This window comes from Ailuropoda melanoleuca, chromosome 1, assembly GCF_002007445.2.
Source record: "Ailuropoda melanoleuca isolate Jingjing chromosome 1, ASM200744v2, whole genome shotgun sequence".
In the NCBI taxonomy this organism is placed as follows: Eukaryota; Metazoa; Chordata; class Mammalia; order Carnivora; family Ursidae; genus Ailuropoda; species Ailuropoda melanoleuca.
Genome location: NC_048218.1, coordinates 196804961 through 196821505, shown reverse-complemented (window position 1 = coordinate 196821505; position 16545 = coordinate 196804961). Strand labels below are relative to the sequence as shown.

Below are 16545 nucleotides of genomic sequence, written 5' to 3'. Positions count from 1 at the left end.
CTTCCTCCTTCTGCTCTTGGTTCTCCAGGCTTGAGAATATTATTCTGCCTGTAACAACATTCTCACTCAGAAACCCCTTTCAGATAGTTCATTTCTTATCAACTGCCTTCGATGCATTTATAAGTGGTCTTTGTCATCCATCATTACAAAGGCCACTTTTATATTGTTTTCATAACCCATCCATCCATCTCTCTCTCAATCTCCCTCCTCCCCCGCTCAGCAGGCCACAGTCCACTGTGGCATTTGCCAGGTTACAAGGAGGTTGTAGCTTCCATGGCTACTCTAAACAACTTAGAGTCACCCTTGTGTCTTTTCCTTCTCACTATCCAGTTGTTCATAGAGTTGATTCCTTGACTTTAGTCTCTCCTTTCTTACCTTTGCTGGCACTCCTCTCTTTTGGGCTTCACACTTTTTTCTTCCCTTTACTGCTAAAACTCTAACTCACCTTCCTGCCACTCACCTTGTCTTCCACATCTCTGCCAAAGATTTTTCTAAAATGTCAAAGAAAAATTGCACTGGACAAATGAAACAGACTAGGAAGAATTAATTCAAGACTATTGCAATAGGGAAGAGAAAGTAAACTCAACTCTGCTGTGACAAAAGGTGGGAGAATTTTTAAGCACTGGGGTGAGTAAAAAAGTAGTGGAGGACATTAGCAGGAGGTCAGTCATTGTTAGTCATTGATTAGTCATTGAGTAGGCTATCTGTGTTTGTTAATTGTCACTCATTAGCAGCAATGAGTTAGGCTCCTACCCACCCGTGGAGATTCAAAGATCAGGACACAGTCTTCCTTGAAGGGTCCATTTCAGAGCGATGCCTCCCAGGTCTTTGAGAAAGACAGTCTAGGGTTGCAAAAGTGGCTGAGATGGCATCTTAAAAGGACAGAGAAGTAATTTACAATTGAAAATCTTCTAAATAAGAACTGGGAGGTCAGGCACTGTCTCAAGGGTAGTCAAGCTGAGGGGAACATTAAGGCTTCTGGGTCAATGTAAATCTGAAACCTTTATCATCTGTTGGAAACCCTGGAGTGTCTGCCCATCCTTCTGAGATTAAAGTCTCAACTCCTTAGCATTAAAAAAAAAAAAAAAAAAAAAAAAAAAGCAAGCCTCTGGCCTTGGCCTCACCCCCTCGTACTCTGCACCCACCTATTTTTCTAAGTCCTGAACATTTGCTGCTTTTCATACCTTGGTTTCTTAGAATCTAAGGATGGTCTACGACTAAGAGAATTTCCCATGCCTGACAAACCCTTGTCTCTGTTGCCAGACTCCCATTTGGGATAACTCCTCGTGAAGTGTGTCCTAACCTAGGAAATGTGCAACTTCTCTGTATCGGAAACACATCAGGTTCTTATCTGTCAGAGTTCCAATCACAAGGTATATAATCAAGAGAATATCTTTAACAACCCTCTTTTCCCGGTCTGTAACACCTTGAGGGCAGGTACCAGTCTTACTCCGTGTTGCATCCTCACCTCCTAGCCCTACATTTGTCCCTGGCACAAGAAAATCCTAAAAACTTGTGTGCTGGATCATTAAGTAGATCTGACAAATATTTTTGTACAATTCCTTATGTATATTTATAACTGAAACACAATTGCCCAATTAAGTGAAAGTGAGTACCAGAAGTTGTTATTTGAAATTATCAATGGCAAAGTGTTTAAGAGGATTTTTTAAAAAGTAAGTTGGATGTCCCTTGGGTTGCCTTCTCAGTAGGTTACTATTAGGATAAGAAGCAGAATTCGATCTGTAGTTTGAAACCCAAATTTGTAGAGAAACGGCTATTTTCTAGAAAGCACACCTCCAAAATACTATCCTCATATAGAATGCAGTGAAAACTACCTAGTTGACTTTTCTCTTGTGGGTGACATTTTGAGCCAACTATGGGAAGTTTAGCTCAAGCTATGGAGTACAAACTCTAGGATGACTTTTAATCACAAGAACCAGGGTTCATGAAACATTTTACAGACCCCAGCTACGGCACAGTGCAGCATAAAGTTCTTAGGACGTTGGGTATCCTTTTGAATGCTAATATGCTTATTAATTTCCCCTGTTGGTTCCATTGAGCTGTGGCAGTTAATGATGACAAGTTGTAAAATGGACCTGTGTCACATGGGGGGAATTGGATTGAAACATTGCCAACTCATTCTCTTTAATTATTGTCAGCCATCAAGTTAGAACTTTAGTTCCCTGATAACTCTGACACATTAAAAACTAATGAGGACCATAGGAAGATTCCACATATCCCCTCTCATCCTCACTTAGGACTTTTCTTCCTCTCTCTAGTCCCCTGGCCCCCTCCCTGATTTTTACTTCTAGTCCCTTCTTCTCATCATCTTGTGACTTCTTGAATAGTGTTAAAACTATGGCCAAGAAAGTAGGTAACATTTGTTTTTCTGTATGTGAGCAGATTCTCAGATGTTAGCAAAATACCTGCCTATAGGAAACTCAGAGCCTGTTTTTTTTCTTTTCTGTTGTTTTTTATTTTTTTTTAACTAATAGACTTTATTTTTTAGAGCAGTTTTAGGTTTAAAAAAAGCTTAAGTGGAAAGTACACAGAGTTTCATATATCCCCTCAACACATTTCCCCCGCCCCACCGGCACACATAGTTTTCCTCATTATTAACATCTTGCTTTAGTAGGATACGTTTGTTGTTACAATTGATGAGCCAATGTTAATACATTATTATTAACTAAAGTCCACATTTCTACATTAGGACTCATGCTTGTGTTCGATAGTTTTATGGGTTTTCACAGATGTGCAACACACATCCACTGTGACAGTATCAGAGTAGTTTCACTGCACTAAGTACCCCCTGGGCTGTACCTATTCATCCATCGCTTTCCTGTAACCCTTAGCAACCACTGACTTTTTTACTCTCCATAGTTTTGCCTTTTCCAGAACACCATGTAGTTGGAATCATGCAGCACGTGACCTTTTCAGACCGGCTTCTTTCATTCAGTGATATGCATGTAAGCTTCCTCCATTGTCTTTTGTGGCTTGAAAACTCATTTCTCTTTGTTGCCGAATAACATCCCATCGTAGGATGCTAAGTTTGTTTTTCATTTGCCTATCGAATGACATCTTTGTTGCTTACAAGTTTTGGCAATTATGAATAAAGCCAACTACGAATATTCATGTGCAAATTTTTGTGGGCATAATTTTTGGCTCATTCAGGTAAATACCAAGGAGTACTGTTGCTGGTAAGAATTTGTTTAGTTTTGTAAGAAACTGCCAAGACATCTTCCAAAGTGGCTAAACCGTGTTGCATTCCCATCAGCAATGAATGAAAGTTCCTTTTGCTCCGCCTTTTCACCAGCATTTGGTGTTGTCATTTTTCTTTTCTTTTCTTTTCTCTCTTTTTTTTTTTTTTTACAATTTTAGCAATTCTAATAGATATATATAGTATCTTGTTGTTTTAATTTGTGGTTCCCTAATGACATATGATGTTGAGCAGCGTTTTAATGTGCTTATTTACCATCTATGTGTTTTCTTTGGTGAGATGTCTCTTCAGATCTTTTGCCTACTTTTTAATTGATTCTTACTGTTGAGTTTTAAGAGTTCTTTGCATATTTCGAATACCAGTCTTTTATCAGATATGTGTTTTGTAAAGATTGTTTTTTTCCTGGTCTGTCTGGTCTTTTCATTTCCTTAACAGTAGCTTTGACGGAGCACAAGTTTTAATCCAATGAAGTCCAATTTACCGCTTTTCTCTTTCATGAATCATCCTTTTGGTGTTTTATCCCAAATGTCATTGCCAAACACAAGCTTGCCTAGCTCTTCACCTGTGTTATTTTCCAGGGAAGAGTTTCTTTTTCAGCCTGTTGGTTTCTAAAGACTGTGTATAAGTTTATACAAAGAGAGTGAGTATGGGACATAAACCGTATCGATTAGGTCAGTAAATCTAAAACTGATGCTTAAGGAAATGTCAAGTTTTAAAAAGGGTATCTCTGAATAGTGTTCACATAAAATAAATTTTCTAAGATTATCTATATTTTTGATGATTTACCATATTGTTCAAAACACTTCCCTATTTTATGAATTTTTAACTCTGATTTATTCTTTTCAGGAAAGTGACATTGTTTTTATTTAGCCTTGAGACTGCAATTGTAATATTTTTATGTATATATTTTGAGCATCAAACCCAATCTTTGCAAATCTTTGCAGTTTCTGAGAAGCTTTTCTCTAAGGTCACACACCTTCTTTTAATGATACCATTGTAGATAGTTTTGTTTGTGTTTTGAATAGGTTAGCAGCCCCGGTCAGCTGCAATTCTATTCTAACAAGAATTACGCTGTAATAAAGAGAGAGAGAGAGACAAACTGACTGACTTAAACCTCCCCACGTAAGGAAAAGATGATGATTTCATTCTTAGAGGAAGGCTCTCAGGAGAGCTGAAAAGAGTCTCTGCATCTCTGTCTGGCTTCAGCTTCCCTGAGGATGCACATGAACCCATTCTAAGAGGATTTAGGGGCCGGGCAGTGACTGAATTCTGAGAAATATTTGTCAGGGTACCAGGGTGGGTTCTAGGTATCAAGCAGAAATATGGTTAGAGGGAATGAGCTTCTTTGAATGTTTCTGCTTCACCATCACCTAACTCTTGCTCTCAAAAACAGGTTAAGGCAGAGTACATCTGGGGTGATAGAGTGTTGTTATATATATAAGAAACTGGTTCTGACTCACCTGGGCTGTATCCTTGGGTTGAAAAATCACTCCAAGGACTACGAAAATCTCAGTGACGACGGCTGTCCACATAGCGGTCTCTTGAGTCACAGGCTCTAGTGTATGCAGTTTGGCAGCTCGTTGCATCTGTCATCCAAGGCTTGTCTAGCCCCACCTTGGAAGTTTGCTTTGATCCTCTTCTTTGTTGTCTTCCCCATATGTTATATTGCATGCGTTCCTCATCCTTGTTGCAAACTCAACTTTTGTTCTGGGAAGTACTATAGTAGTTTCTTGATAGAGGGTGTGTCCTTTATTCAACCCTTGGAATCATTTGATATCTTGGATTATGTGTAAAAGTCTTAGAATGCTGAAGGGCTTATTTCATTGCCTGCCCCACTGTGTAGATGCCTTTACCATTTAAAACCATCTAATCCCTGGTCCTTTATATGTCATCCAGTTATTCCTTTCTGGAAATTCATAGACACTTCTTTGTCCCCCGTATTCTTTAATTTTAAAGTTAAATGTCTTTCTATTGTTTTATTGTTGTACTGGGCACCTGCTGGGCCATTTCAGTTTGAAGCTAATGTTCTTCAGTTCGATGAAATATATTTTATTTTGTTTATTTCTGATAATTTCTCTTTTCTCTGGTTTTTTGGAACTCCTATTATTTGAATGTTGGACCACTCGGCCCAGCCTTATTTTTCCTTGCGTCTCTCTTGTATTTTATGCCTCCTTTATTTTTGCTCTACTTTTATGGAGATTTTTCTCAACTTTGTCTTCTGTTCTTTCTATTAAACTCTATTTATTTTATCAATTTTTTTTTATTTTCAAGAATTTTTTTGTTCTCTGAATGATGTTCATTCTCCTTTTTTCCCTCATAGTCTTTATCTTCTTTTATGTAATCTGTTTGTATTTCGTGGATGGAATATTTTCTTTTAACTCTCTGAGGATTCCTTAAAGAAGAGATTTCAGATCTCTTTCCTAAAAGGTAGGGCTCTGGCTGCCAACTTTTGGAGAGCCTAGTGAGGGAAGAAATCTGGGGAATCTCTACATTCTTCAGATGGTCATTTAATCCCCATTGTCTGTAAAGTAACTATACCTGCCAAGAGTGGCTGGTGGAATCTAGTCATCTATTTTGGCTACTCCCTCCAGTGTGTGAGGAACCTGATCCTGCCAGTTTGCAAGGCTCCTGAGGGTTTTGCTATATAAATCATGTTGGTTCTCATCAATCCCACCCATGGTTTAGGATTAGACTCTATAGGAGCTCTGCGTCATTTACCAATATTCCATCTGCTTCATCTGTTACTGTCTGCTCTCTGTTTCTCCTCTTTTTTCTTGGTTTATGTCTTTAAAAAATCCATTTACTGTAATTTAGTAGCATTTCTGGTAAGAGAAAAGGAGGCGTTAAATCTGCCATCTTAACTGAGATACCAGCTTGTTCTTTATTGCTTAGAATGTATAAATTTGATCCCTGAAATAAAAGTTCCATCATGTAGGTTGAGTGTTGGCTGTTGCTTATTGGAGTCAAGTAAAATCTCTAATGCCAAAACAAGGGTGAGCCATCGGGATCGGGGCTAATGATGTTAATGCTCCAGGGACAACTGCTTTCATTGTTCCCAGTTAACACGAAGGGACCGTCACTGAAGTGGTAGTCAGTTGTCAATATTGTAAAAGGAAGGTGATAATTTTCCACAAATTTCTGCTTTCTCCACCATGTCAACCCCCAAATGAAACTGTCAGACCACAGTATTTTTATACTACAGTTATTTTTCTCGTTGCAGAAAGAGTAGAGGTTTGTTTTAAGAAAACAGAAATATAATTTATGGAACTACCAGCTAATCCTTACGGTATTATGGTAAACTGAAAGATATACGATTAGGTGTGTTCACTTTCTAGCTAAACTTGCTCAAAAGATAGTAAAGGGGGTACAGGAGAAAGAACATGATGTTTTGGCTATTCATTTTTAAATATAGTGTTGCATTTAATCTTCACAAAATCCTAGAAGGTATCTATCCTAAATACCATAGTCTTCACCTTGAGGATCAGAGGAATTGAGTAATTTCCAGGACCAAACTGCCAATATGAGTACATTGTAAGATTAAAGCAGCATTGGAATTTGAATCCAAGAGAGAATGACCATAAATCCTTTGTACTGCATACTGCTACTTTCATAGGATAGATTTGACAGCAATTGTCAGTAATCATGATATGAAATTGTGGTAGAGAGTGTCTTTTTTTAAGCCCAGTTAATAGCTAACATCAGTCAAAAGCCCTCTTTTCCTTAATTGACTTCTTGAGGAATATTGCAAAGTAGCTGATTTTATACTTACAGTAGAAATGAATGACACATCTTTGAAAAGTTTTTCCTAGTCTACCTTCTTGATTCTAGGTCTGGAATATCTACCCTCTAATTATAGTTTAAAATATCTGCTACCAAGTACATTGAATTTATGACCAGATTAACCCCAAACACTGATAATAGAAGGAAATCAGAGATGTTGACAGGATTCCTGCATTTCTATAAAATGTATCCCCTAAGTAAATAGATAAGTATTGATCAAGTTTCATTTTTTTTACACTGGCACATTTGAAATTAAGAGTAAGCATCCTTAAGTAAGATTCTAACATGGACTCTCATGTTACTCAGTTATATTTTGTTTCCACAACATTTGACTGACTTTCTAGGCCAAAATTCTAGCTTTTCCTACTCATTCCTCAAGTGTCAGAAATCTTTAATCTTTCTTTACTTCAGTAGATAACCTTATTTGGATCTATGTAGTAGTCTAGCTGAGGGTGATTATTTTAATCAGTACTTTTAGGAATCTCCTCACTGAATTTCCCTTCCTTTTCTTTTAAAGATGTATGATTACCATACTGATGAATTTTTTGATGTTTCTGGTTATATTCAAAAAGAAAAGAAAAACTATTTTTCCAGATTATTATTTCCCCTAAACATGTGAGACTTGCAGGGCTCCTTACCCTTTTGCTTACTGCCCCCCTTGCCCCAATCCCAGACATGCTCTGTCTCCTGCTCCAAACCTTTGTTTTTTTGCCTCCCCTGGAGAGCTGACTTAGCCCTTCAAGACATACTTTCTCTTTCACACTTGAACGCACTCTAAACCCTTCTCCTTCTTTTTATAAACTCTCATTGACTAGCTACCACTGCTCTACCAGACATTATGGTTGTGAAGGTAAACAAGTCATCGTTGGTGAAAGAGTCCACACTTATACACATGTTTACATAGTTTTACACGATGATGGATGCTTTCAAGCTTTATGTATGTAGGACTTTCGTTTCCATTAGAGACATCAGTACCACACCCTGTTCCTTTAGGTTGCCAATCTAAGAGGTCATAATGAGAAAGAAACTATTTCTTTTTCTCCAGACTACCCTCACTTCTCTAACTAAAAGAGCCAATGGGGCTTAGTAACTTACAGAGAGACTAAAACTACCCTCCAGGCAAGAATTAGTCCCTCTCTCCTATAGTTTTCATATGACTAAGCCCATGCATTTAATGTGGCCTGTGCTATAGTTATTATTGTTTATATGTAACTTCTCTATGACTTTGTGAGTTCCTCAAGATTTCTCCATGCATTTTATATGTATTTTATTCTCTGTATTATTAATTTTTAATGCATTTTGCATTTTCAGACCCATTTATTGATGATGAGACTTTAAAAATTCAAAATCTTTGGGGCGCCTGGGTGGCACAGCGGTTAAGCGTCTGCCTTCGGCTCAGGGCGTGATCCCGGCGTTAAGGGATCGAGCCCCACATCAGGCTCCTCCGCTATGAGCCTGCTTCTTCCTCTCCCACTCCCCCTGCTTGTGTTTCCTCTCTCGCTGTCTGTCTCTATCTCTGTCGAATAAATAAATAAAATCTTTAAAAAAAAAAAAAAGTTTAAAAATTCAAAATCTTTAGTGAACACAACAGGCCTATCATGTGCTTGCTAGACTCTAGTTGGATAATTCATAATTTCAAAGGGTATTTTTTTAATTAAATTATGGATTTAATAGTACAACTGTACTTTTAAAATTAGAAATGGGCAATATATTTTTTGAAGTTTTGGGAAGGAGAAAAATTTTCAGGAATCTTGTGGTTACCTGTGATGTAGGAAGTTCTATCCATTAAAGCTGTTGTGGAACATTTGCCACTGCCTAAATAGAAGGTATTTAAGGCACATAATAGCTTTTCCTAACTGTTCCCTGAAGCCCTGCTGATACCACATTTACACTTGACCATGTTTAAAGTCAATGGGATTTTTAAGCTGTAAACCTTCTAGAAGCTTTTATTTATTTATTTTAAACATTTAATGCCTATTTAGTTCTGGTGTTGGCCACCAGGTAGCAACAGTGCTTTGAGTAGCTCGAGTCTCTTAAATAGGGAACCATTGCAAACCGACAGAAAGATTAAACCCCATGTAGTTAGGAGGGAAAGGAGTAAGTGTCCAGAATCATGATTTTTTAATTCCTCTGTGGCAGTACATTGACTCTTGAAAATGCAGGCATAAATTATTAGCTGGCTGTGAGCCGCCTCCTGGTCCTGCCAGTCCACTGTTCTCATGACATTACTCTTTGTATCAGGGCCACCGAGACAAAATGAAGGCTGGCCAGGTGGCAAGGGACAATATAGCTCATGCAAGGAATGCATCTGCAACAAAGAGATTGGGTCCCAGGGGAGGTTTGAGGAGAATTTTGGATATTGAAATGTCCAAAACACTAATATTTATGAGATACTTCTTAAACCGTAAAAAACACATTTATGCCAATGTAGAAAAATCAAATATGTTATTTTAGACTTTTCTCTTTCCTTCACCCTTAGCTATCCCTCTGGGTATTCTAGTTGTGCGTGGAGACTGTGATTTGGAGACTTGCCGTATGTACATAGACCGCCTACAGGAGGTGAGTTTCTTTAGCCAATTATTTATTCTCAGTTTTCCATTTTTGTAAACAATTACCAGCCATATAGATTTACTTCTGCAATGATGCACCTGGGGAAGACATGAAAGCATGGTGTCCTCGTCCTTTAAGCATCGACCACATCTTCTCTCTCCCCGACCCCCACTGCTATTTTCCCTCCTCAAGTGGTTGCAATGGGTAAGGACGTTGCTCTACTGTGATCCATAACTATAGCTTTGAACTTCTTGTCTTCTTACCAGACTACATCCCTGTGTTTTTTGAGCTCTACAGAGTTTCAAAGGGTCCTGATCAATAATGAAGGAGAACAGAGTTAGGTTATTTAATGTTTTGTATCGAGCACAGGCTTCAGCCAGAGCTCACCGCATTTTTAAAAAATATAACTTCTACAGGAAAGAAAAACCTTCTATCCTTCGTAGGAATGTGTGTCAGAACACAGAAGAATACTCTATTTTGTTCTTCAGTCAGGTTTACCATAGAAAGAGGCAAGGGAAGAGACCTCATATATGGCATTCCCACGAATTTGAACTGCACCAGCGAAGTCAGGAGACCCAGACCCATCACTGCGGTGGTCATTGATTGCTTTTGCCAAACTTTGAGAGAGAGTGTTCACTGTCTTCATTCCACAAATGATGAAAAGCATGAATAGTCACTTCTTTGTCATTTTTTCTTAATGAAGGATGCACATTAAAATCATTGTTTTCTGGATGTGGTCTAGACATTTGTATTTTTTGAGCTGTTGGGTCATTTTGATAGATATCACAAGATGAAAAACTCTCTTCTAGATGACATGTTTTTTTATATGTAAATATCACAGAGAAGATATATAGCGCTGAAAATACTGTCAAGTTATAGCCACTTAGCTTTGAACAAGAGAACATAGTTCTCTTGGTGGCAATAAATTCAGGTAGGAGGCATAAAGTAATATGAAAAATTATTAAGTTTCCTTTTCGGCATTTTTAAGGATAGAGATGGAATTGTAACACAATATATTTTGAGCTAGAGACCAAACTTTGAATATAGATATGGGTGAGAGAAGAAAAGTCAGCAAATTTTACACTTGTGGCTTCATTTAGCTTTTTTTTTTTTTTTAACCAAGAATAACTTTAAGATGTTAAAGTTTGTGGAATTCATAGTGTATGCCTCAGGCCCAAATCAATATTCCTCGAACACCACAGTTTCTCATTTTTCCAAATACTGTTTTTATTTTATTGTGAAACCTCCCTCAAAAAACCTGCAATAAAAAGGCAAATCATAAATGATGCCAAACCCTGGTTTTGTTTTTGTTTTTTTAACTCTTGGGTAATTTAAGATTTCACAGTAGTCCACGACATGGCTAATGAATTGACTTTGTTGAAAACTAACTTATTGGCATGCTTATAATACCAATATTCAACTAAAAGCAGGATTCTTAAAAAAAAAAATGAATGAATGAATGAACTCAAAGAGGAAAAGTTTTAAAACTAAGTTGGGCACAGAGTAGTTTGCTAAAGCCCTGTGGGAAGCAGGTATAAGGACAAAGGTACCCAGGATTGCTGACATCTGTGAATAGAATCACTACCCTCATTAACAAGGAAGCCTTCAGGACATGATCGTGGTGACAACTTACTTATAAAACTTTATAAAGCAGGCCAGGCTCTCAGAATCTGCCAGTAAAACCTCATTAATGTCAAGCCTATTAATTTGCACTTCGTGATCATGTAGGGGTGACCAGCGACTTTCTCTTGGCTGTCTATGAAAACCTATGTTTGCCAAGCACTTAGCAGTAGAAACACAATTACTAGGACAGTTTGTATTTGGTCTAAGATCAATAAATTCTTTCTGAATACTTAAAGGGATTTTAGAAGCTTTCTTCATAAGCCAAAAGTTCAGGTGCAAATTAAATATGACCACCATTTATTAAAAAGAAATTGCCTGGTTTTTACTTTTGGTCGTCTTGATCCTTGAAACTCTCTCACTCACCTCTAAACTGCTTAGGATGTATAGACTTCAGTAGCTGAACGGCCTTTCTTCTCTCATTCCAGGTTGGTGTGTTTTTGTTATTTGGGGCATTCTCTTTTTTGTTTAAGCTTAATGAGTTTGGAAGAGGTATAGATACTTTCTAGATGAGTTTAATAATACTAAATGGGGGTTCAGTTGGTAGAGTTATAGAGGCAGCCTGTTCAAACTAATCTGAAGGTGTGGACTTTTTTTTTTTTTTTCCATTTTCTCATTAGGACCTGCAGTCAGTTTCTTCTGGCTCCCAGAGAGTTCATTACCAGGTAACATATAATTGACCCCCTCTGGTTGTTTTCTTAGCTTCCCCCCCCCCCAAAAAAGAAGGTCCGTCTTTCAATCAATGCTTCATTTGGATTAGAGGCCACATCTTCCCTAGATATAGAGTTCACACGAAGAACCAAGTGAAGTGGTCATTCTGATTCATTTATATTTTCCTGGTTTGGGGCTATCCTAGTGTAGCACAAATTTGAACTGTAGATTTTCTCCCAGATCATTTAAAAAAGATTATAAAATGAAATGCTTTCAATGATAAATATTAGAAGCTCAGTTCAAACTAGCTTGACAGGGAAAAAGTCTATTGGTTCACATCAGCAAAAAGTTCAGGTCAAGGGTGGATTTTAGGTACCATTTAGCCAAGCTTCATGCTTCATTTTTCTGCTGGTCTTTCTGCTCTGTTCTCCTTGTCTGTCAATTTCACCTGAACTAGATGTTTCCGTGTCCAAGATGGCTGCCATTAGCAACCAGGGCTGCATGTGTCTTCTTCACATCCAGGAAAGTGAGTTCTCTGTTTCCCACAACCATCAAGCAAATGTTCTAAAATGCAGTCTGACTGGCTCATCCTGGTCTTTTGGACAGGATCTAAGAAACCCAGCCTGCCTCTCTCTCATGAGCCACATCAAGTCCTCAGGAGAACACTCAGATATCCTTTGCCCCAACAATCTTTGGGAGGACCGTTTTCTCCCCACTTCCCTGTCCCTATCCTGTTGCACTCTCTAGCCATCCTTTTACAAATGAGATTTCTCAGGCATGGTTCAGATCCCAGGATACAGTATAGCCCAAACTGTAAGGGGCAAACGTGAAGCTCTGAGTGGTCCCAGTAAAGCCCTTTCCTCTGAGAAGCTATTCCCCTTCCCTACCAGAGCGGTGTGTGGGAGTCAGGGTATGCCAAGACTCCCTCCATAAATAAATCCTGTCCTAGACCCTTTCATACCTCCATGTGGGGGACAGGTGTTTAAAGATGTCTCAATCTCTAAATCCTGGTTTAGCACCTCACATTTGCTTTTGGCTTCTTTTTTGCTACACCTAAACATCCTTTCGTATAAACAACATTTTTTTAAACAACAATTTTTTAAAACTTTATCTTGTGACCTCTAGGTGGCTTCTCTGTCTGCTGGTGGATACCCTCTACCTTCTACCCTCAGCCAAGGCAGCCTCATTATCCTGAGGCTTAATGACAGGAGCAGCCTTGGTGTTCTTATTTGGTTGTAGGTTTATGTTTCAAACAAAGTACCTCACTATTCAAGAGTCTTTTTTTCTATCTGGCCGCAATAAAAAGGAAAAGAATTCACTTAGGGTGTGTTTACATTGAGAAAATAAACTCTACTTCTGAGACTTTTTTTTTTAATCAACCATTAGAAGGCTCATTTTTACTCTGTTTTTTAGATAGAGCACAACATTCCTTCCATTGGTTATTTGCATATTTACCCGAAGCCACTAAGTTTAATTTTATTTTTAAAATTTGGGTACGTTTAGAGACTAGGGTTGATCTCTACTCTTTAAAAACTGACCCTGTTACCTATAAGAGTTCATGAATTTGTGTGGTTATTTTAAGAGTTTGTACTCTTTACACATGAACATTTTGCATCTTTACATTTTTATCAAGACATTTCAGATATTTTTTTTGTTATTATGATTATTATGTTCAGTTAGTCAACATATAGTGCATCATTAATTTTTGATGTAGTGTTCAATGTTAAAAATCAGATATTTTTTCTATAATTTATTTTTTTTTAAAGATTTTATTTATGTGACAGAGAGACAGCCAGCGAGAGAGGGAACACAGCAGGGGAGTGGGAGAGGAAGAAGCAGGCTCCCAGCAAAGGAGCCTCATGTGGGACTTGATCCCGGAACTCCGGGATCACGCCCTGAGCCGAAGGCAGACGCTTAACAACTGCGCCACTAAGGAGTTTTATAAAACTAATACACCTATTTATTATTCTGCCTTATTTGATATTGTCATTTTGGTGTGAGAATTTTGGTAGGTGGATATTTTGTTCCATGTTTTCTTTATACCATATTTTTACATGTTTGCCCAGAGATCAGGAGACGGCTGAGACTCTAGAATGTGAGAAGGGTATTTGTTTCATTTGTTATTTGGTAACAAAAACATGCAGAAGAATTCATGGTATTTATCTAACTATATCAAAAGCTTGCTGTGTTTTTTGGGTTCCTTGCAGTCAGTCAAACTTTGGTGTCAAAACTGCTGCATTATAAATGCCATGTCAGAAGGTTTTATGCACTGACCACGTAGGATACTCAATTCAGTGACCAAACATGAGTGTCAGGAGTATTACTGTGCCCACACCCGTCCTTGCCGAGGTATAAAAAACAGGGGCCCTTTGGTATTAAGGAAGGAGGGAATACAGGAAATCTAGGGCAGCCCAAGATCTGCTCGTGGACTAAGAAGTTTACCTGAGGGAGACTGTTTGAATTAACATGGCCACGGAATAGGGGGTAGGTGGTGAGGAAATGTCCTGAGCGGAGCAAAGGAGAGCTGCTTGAGGTAAGGAGTTGGGGGAGGATAACCGTTCGCATGTGGTTGGGACCTTGGGCAGTCAGGAAGAGAAGGAGTGAGTGAGAGGGATGGTGACTAGAGAGTTCTGTTTTAGCCACCCAATTCTGTTATGCTTATTAGATCCAGGAGATTTTGGTGCGTAGAAAATGAGATCTGTGAATTTTAAAACTCATTGAAAAATTCAGGTCTGGAGATAGTAATTTGTGGGTCATTAGGAAGCAGATGGTACTTAAAACTATAAGGCTGGAGGCGGTCACCCAGGGAGAGTTTAGATAAAGAGGAAGGCTCAATGCCATATCTATGTGTACTAAGGGGTCAAGAAGAGCACAAGTTTAAGAGAACCATCAGTCAAGAAGGGTCGTGGAAGCTGAGATGAGCAGCAGGAAAACTGGAAATCAAGGAGAAGTTCGTATCATGAAAGCCAAGAGTGAAATGTGTTTCAGAGCAGGAAGCAGTGAAATGTGTCAGCGCTATGGAGACGCTGAGAAGAAGTAGATGGAATTCTATAGTATTCTGAGAGTGCATAGAAAAACCACGGCACAGAGGTGCTATTAGCTTTACAAAGAAGGGGGCCAAACCAACTGACAGGAAATTTAATATTAAATCTGTGCTTCCTAATGCAGAAACCGATAATAACAGATGCTCTAGTTTGTCTTGGTGTGGGGGGCTTGGGGGTGATGTAAGAGAAAGACCTGTCAGAAACATGGACCACAAAATGCCTTAAATGCATTTAAATGGACTTTCCTGTGTATGAGGTAACACAAAATAAGCTTGGAGAATTAATTGTGTTGGAATGAATAAATACCAGTAAGTTAAGGGAAAAAAAGTTGAGAAATTCCTATCAGCTCGTTAATTGGCAGCTGGCATTTTAGCTGACTGTTTTCTAAGGCCAGGAAAATCTCAAGAGAAAACCAGCATTTAGAAAGGTGTATGAGTGCCCAAGTCACTTTATTAGTGAGCCCGCCATATGGCAGTTCCTAGTCATTTAAGCATGTCATTGCTTTGGTTTCTTCCTTTCCCGAATCTATAGTGAATTGCCAACAAAGCACTAAGGCTCAAAAATGGCACATTGTGTTAACCTAACAAGGCATTATGGGTTATACAAGAACGTGTTGGTTATTTATAGCCTGCTGAAAATTCCTGCCTACACTATCTCTGAGGTCAAAATACAAAGACCCCTCCATCTTAATGGCATCTCTTGTAACCTGTAGCTGATAAGTTAGACAAGCAAAATGCACTGTGCTGGTGGATTCAGGATATTCCTGGGCTTGACAGATAAGGTAGAAGTCAGAGAGAAATTGGACTCTGCCTACCTACTTGATAGAAATGCTTCTTGGAGCCATCTACGATGAGATAATTCCTTCCCTGTTCCCTCTCTGGTCTTCATTATTTCCCTTTTTAACCCCAAGTAGTTAAGTTAAGGAGTAGACACAGACACACTGTTCTGTTGATTCTCAACAGGGGGAGATTTTGCTCCTTTATGTAGGGCATTTGGCAATTTGGACATTTTTGTAAGTCACAACGAGAAGAGGTGGTGCTCCTGGAATCTGCCAGGTAGAGGCCAGCGATGCTGCTAAGCATCTTAGAATGCATAGGTCAGCCCCCCACTGCAAGGAATCCAGCCCCCCTAATGTCAATTGTGAGAGCCTTGTGAACCCCTGAATCATTCGGATGGCTCTCAAGATATTACTGGGGACCACGGGCAGATGTAAGTCCTCAGTGAGGAGAGAAAAAGAGGAAAGAGCAGCATGAGAAAAAATAGTGCAGAAACAGAGGCATCTGAGGCTAGGGCAGAGGAGAATAACAGAGAAGAAGGGACGATGGAACTAGGAGCAGGTAGGGGTTTTTTGTAGACACCCTACTTCTCCTATGTAGAGTTTGCTCCGTAAAGGACTGACGTAGTTGGCACACAGGGGGACGCTTTCCAGAATATCGTGAGCTAACAATTTGAGCTTTTAAAAACTACAGTAGGATTCAATGGTAGCTGTAAAAAAAGAAATCTATCCAGGTGATACTTCTTTAAGAACTAATTTACTTAAAACTAACACTAGAATGGCTGAGCTATTTCAAAATAGATACACCATTTTCAAAAAGTTCTTTCATCCTTTAGAAATGTCTTTCACTTCCATGAGAAAAAACTCCTGGTCTGATCTGAGTCTATATCAATTTGTTCAGCCTCTGA

General features: G+C 38.7%; 1 protein-coding gene across 1 annotated transcript in view; it reads left to right on the top strand.

The window, feature by feature from the left end:
* The window catches only part of DGKI (diacylglycerol kinase iota), a 402958-nt gene that overhangs the window by 309179 nt on the left and 77234 nt on the right, over positions 1-16545 (top strand). Inside the window, exons 22-23 of the mRNA XM_034647002.1 lie at positions 9477-9556; positions 11788-11832. Coding sequence (XP_034502893.1) covers positions 9477-9556; positions 11788-11832 — 125 coding nt within the window. The remainder of the gene's footprint in view (positions 1-9476; positions 9557-11787; positions 11833-16545) is intronic.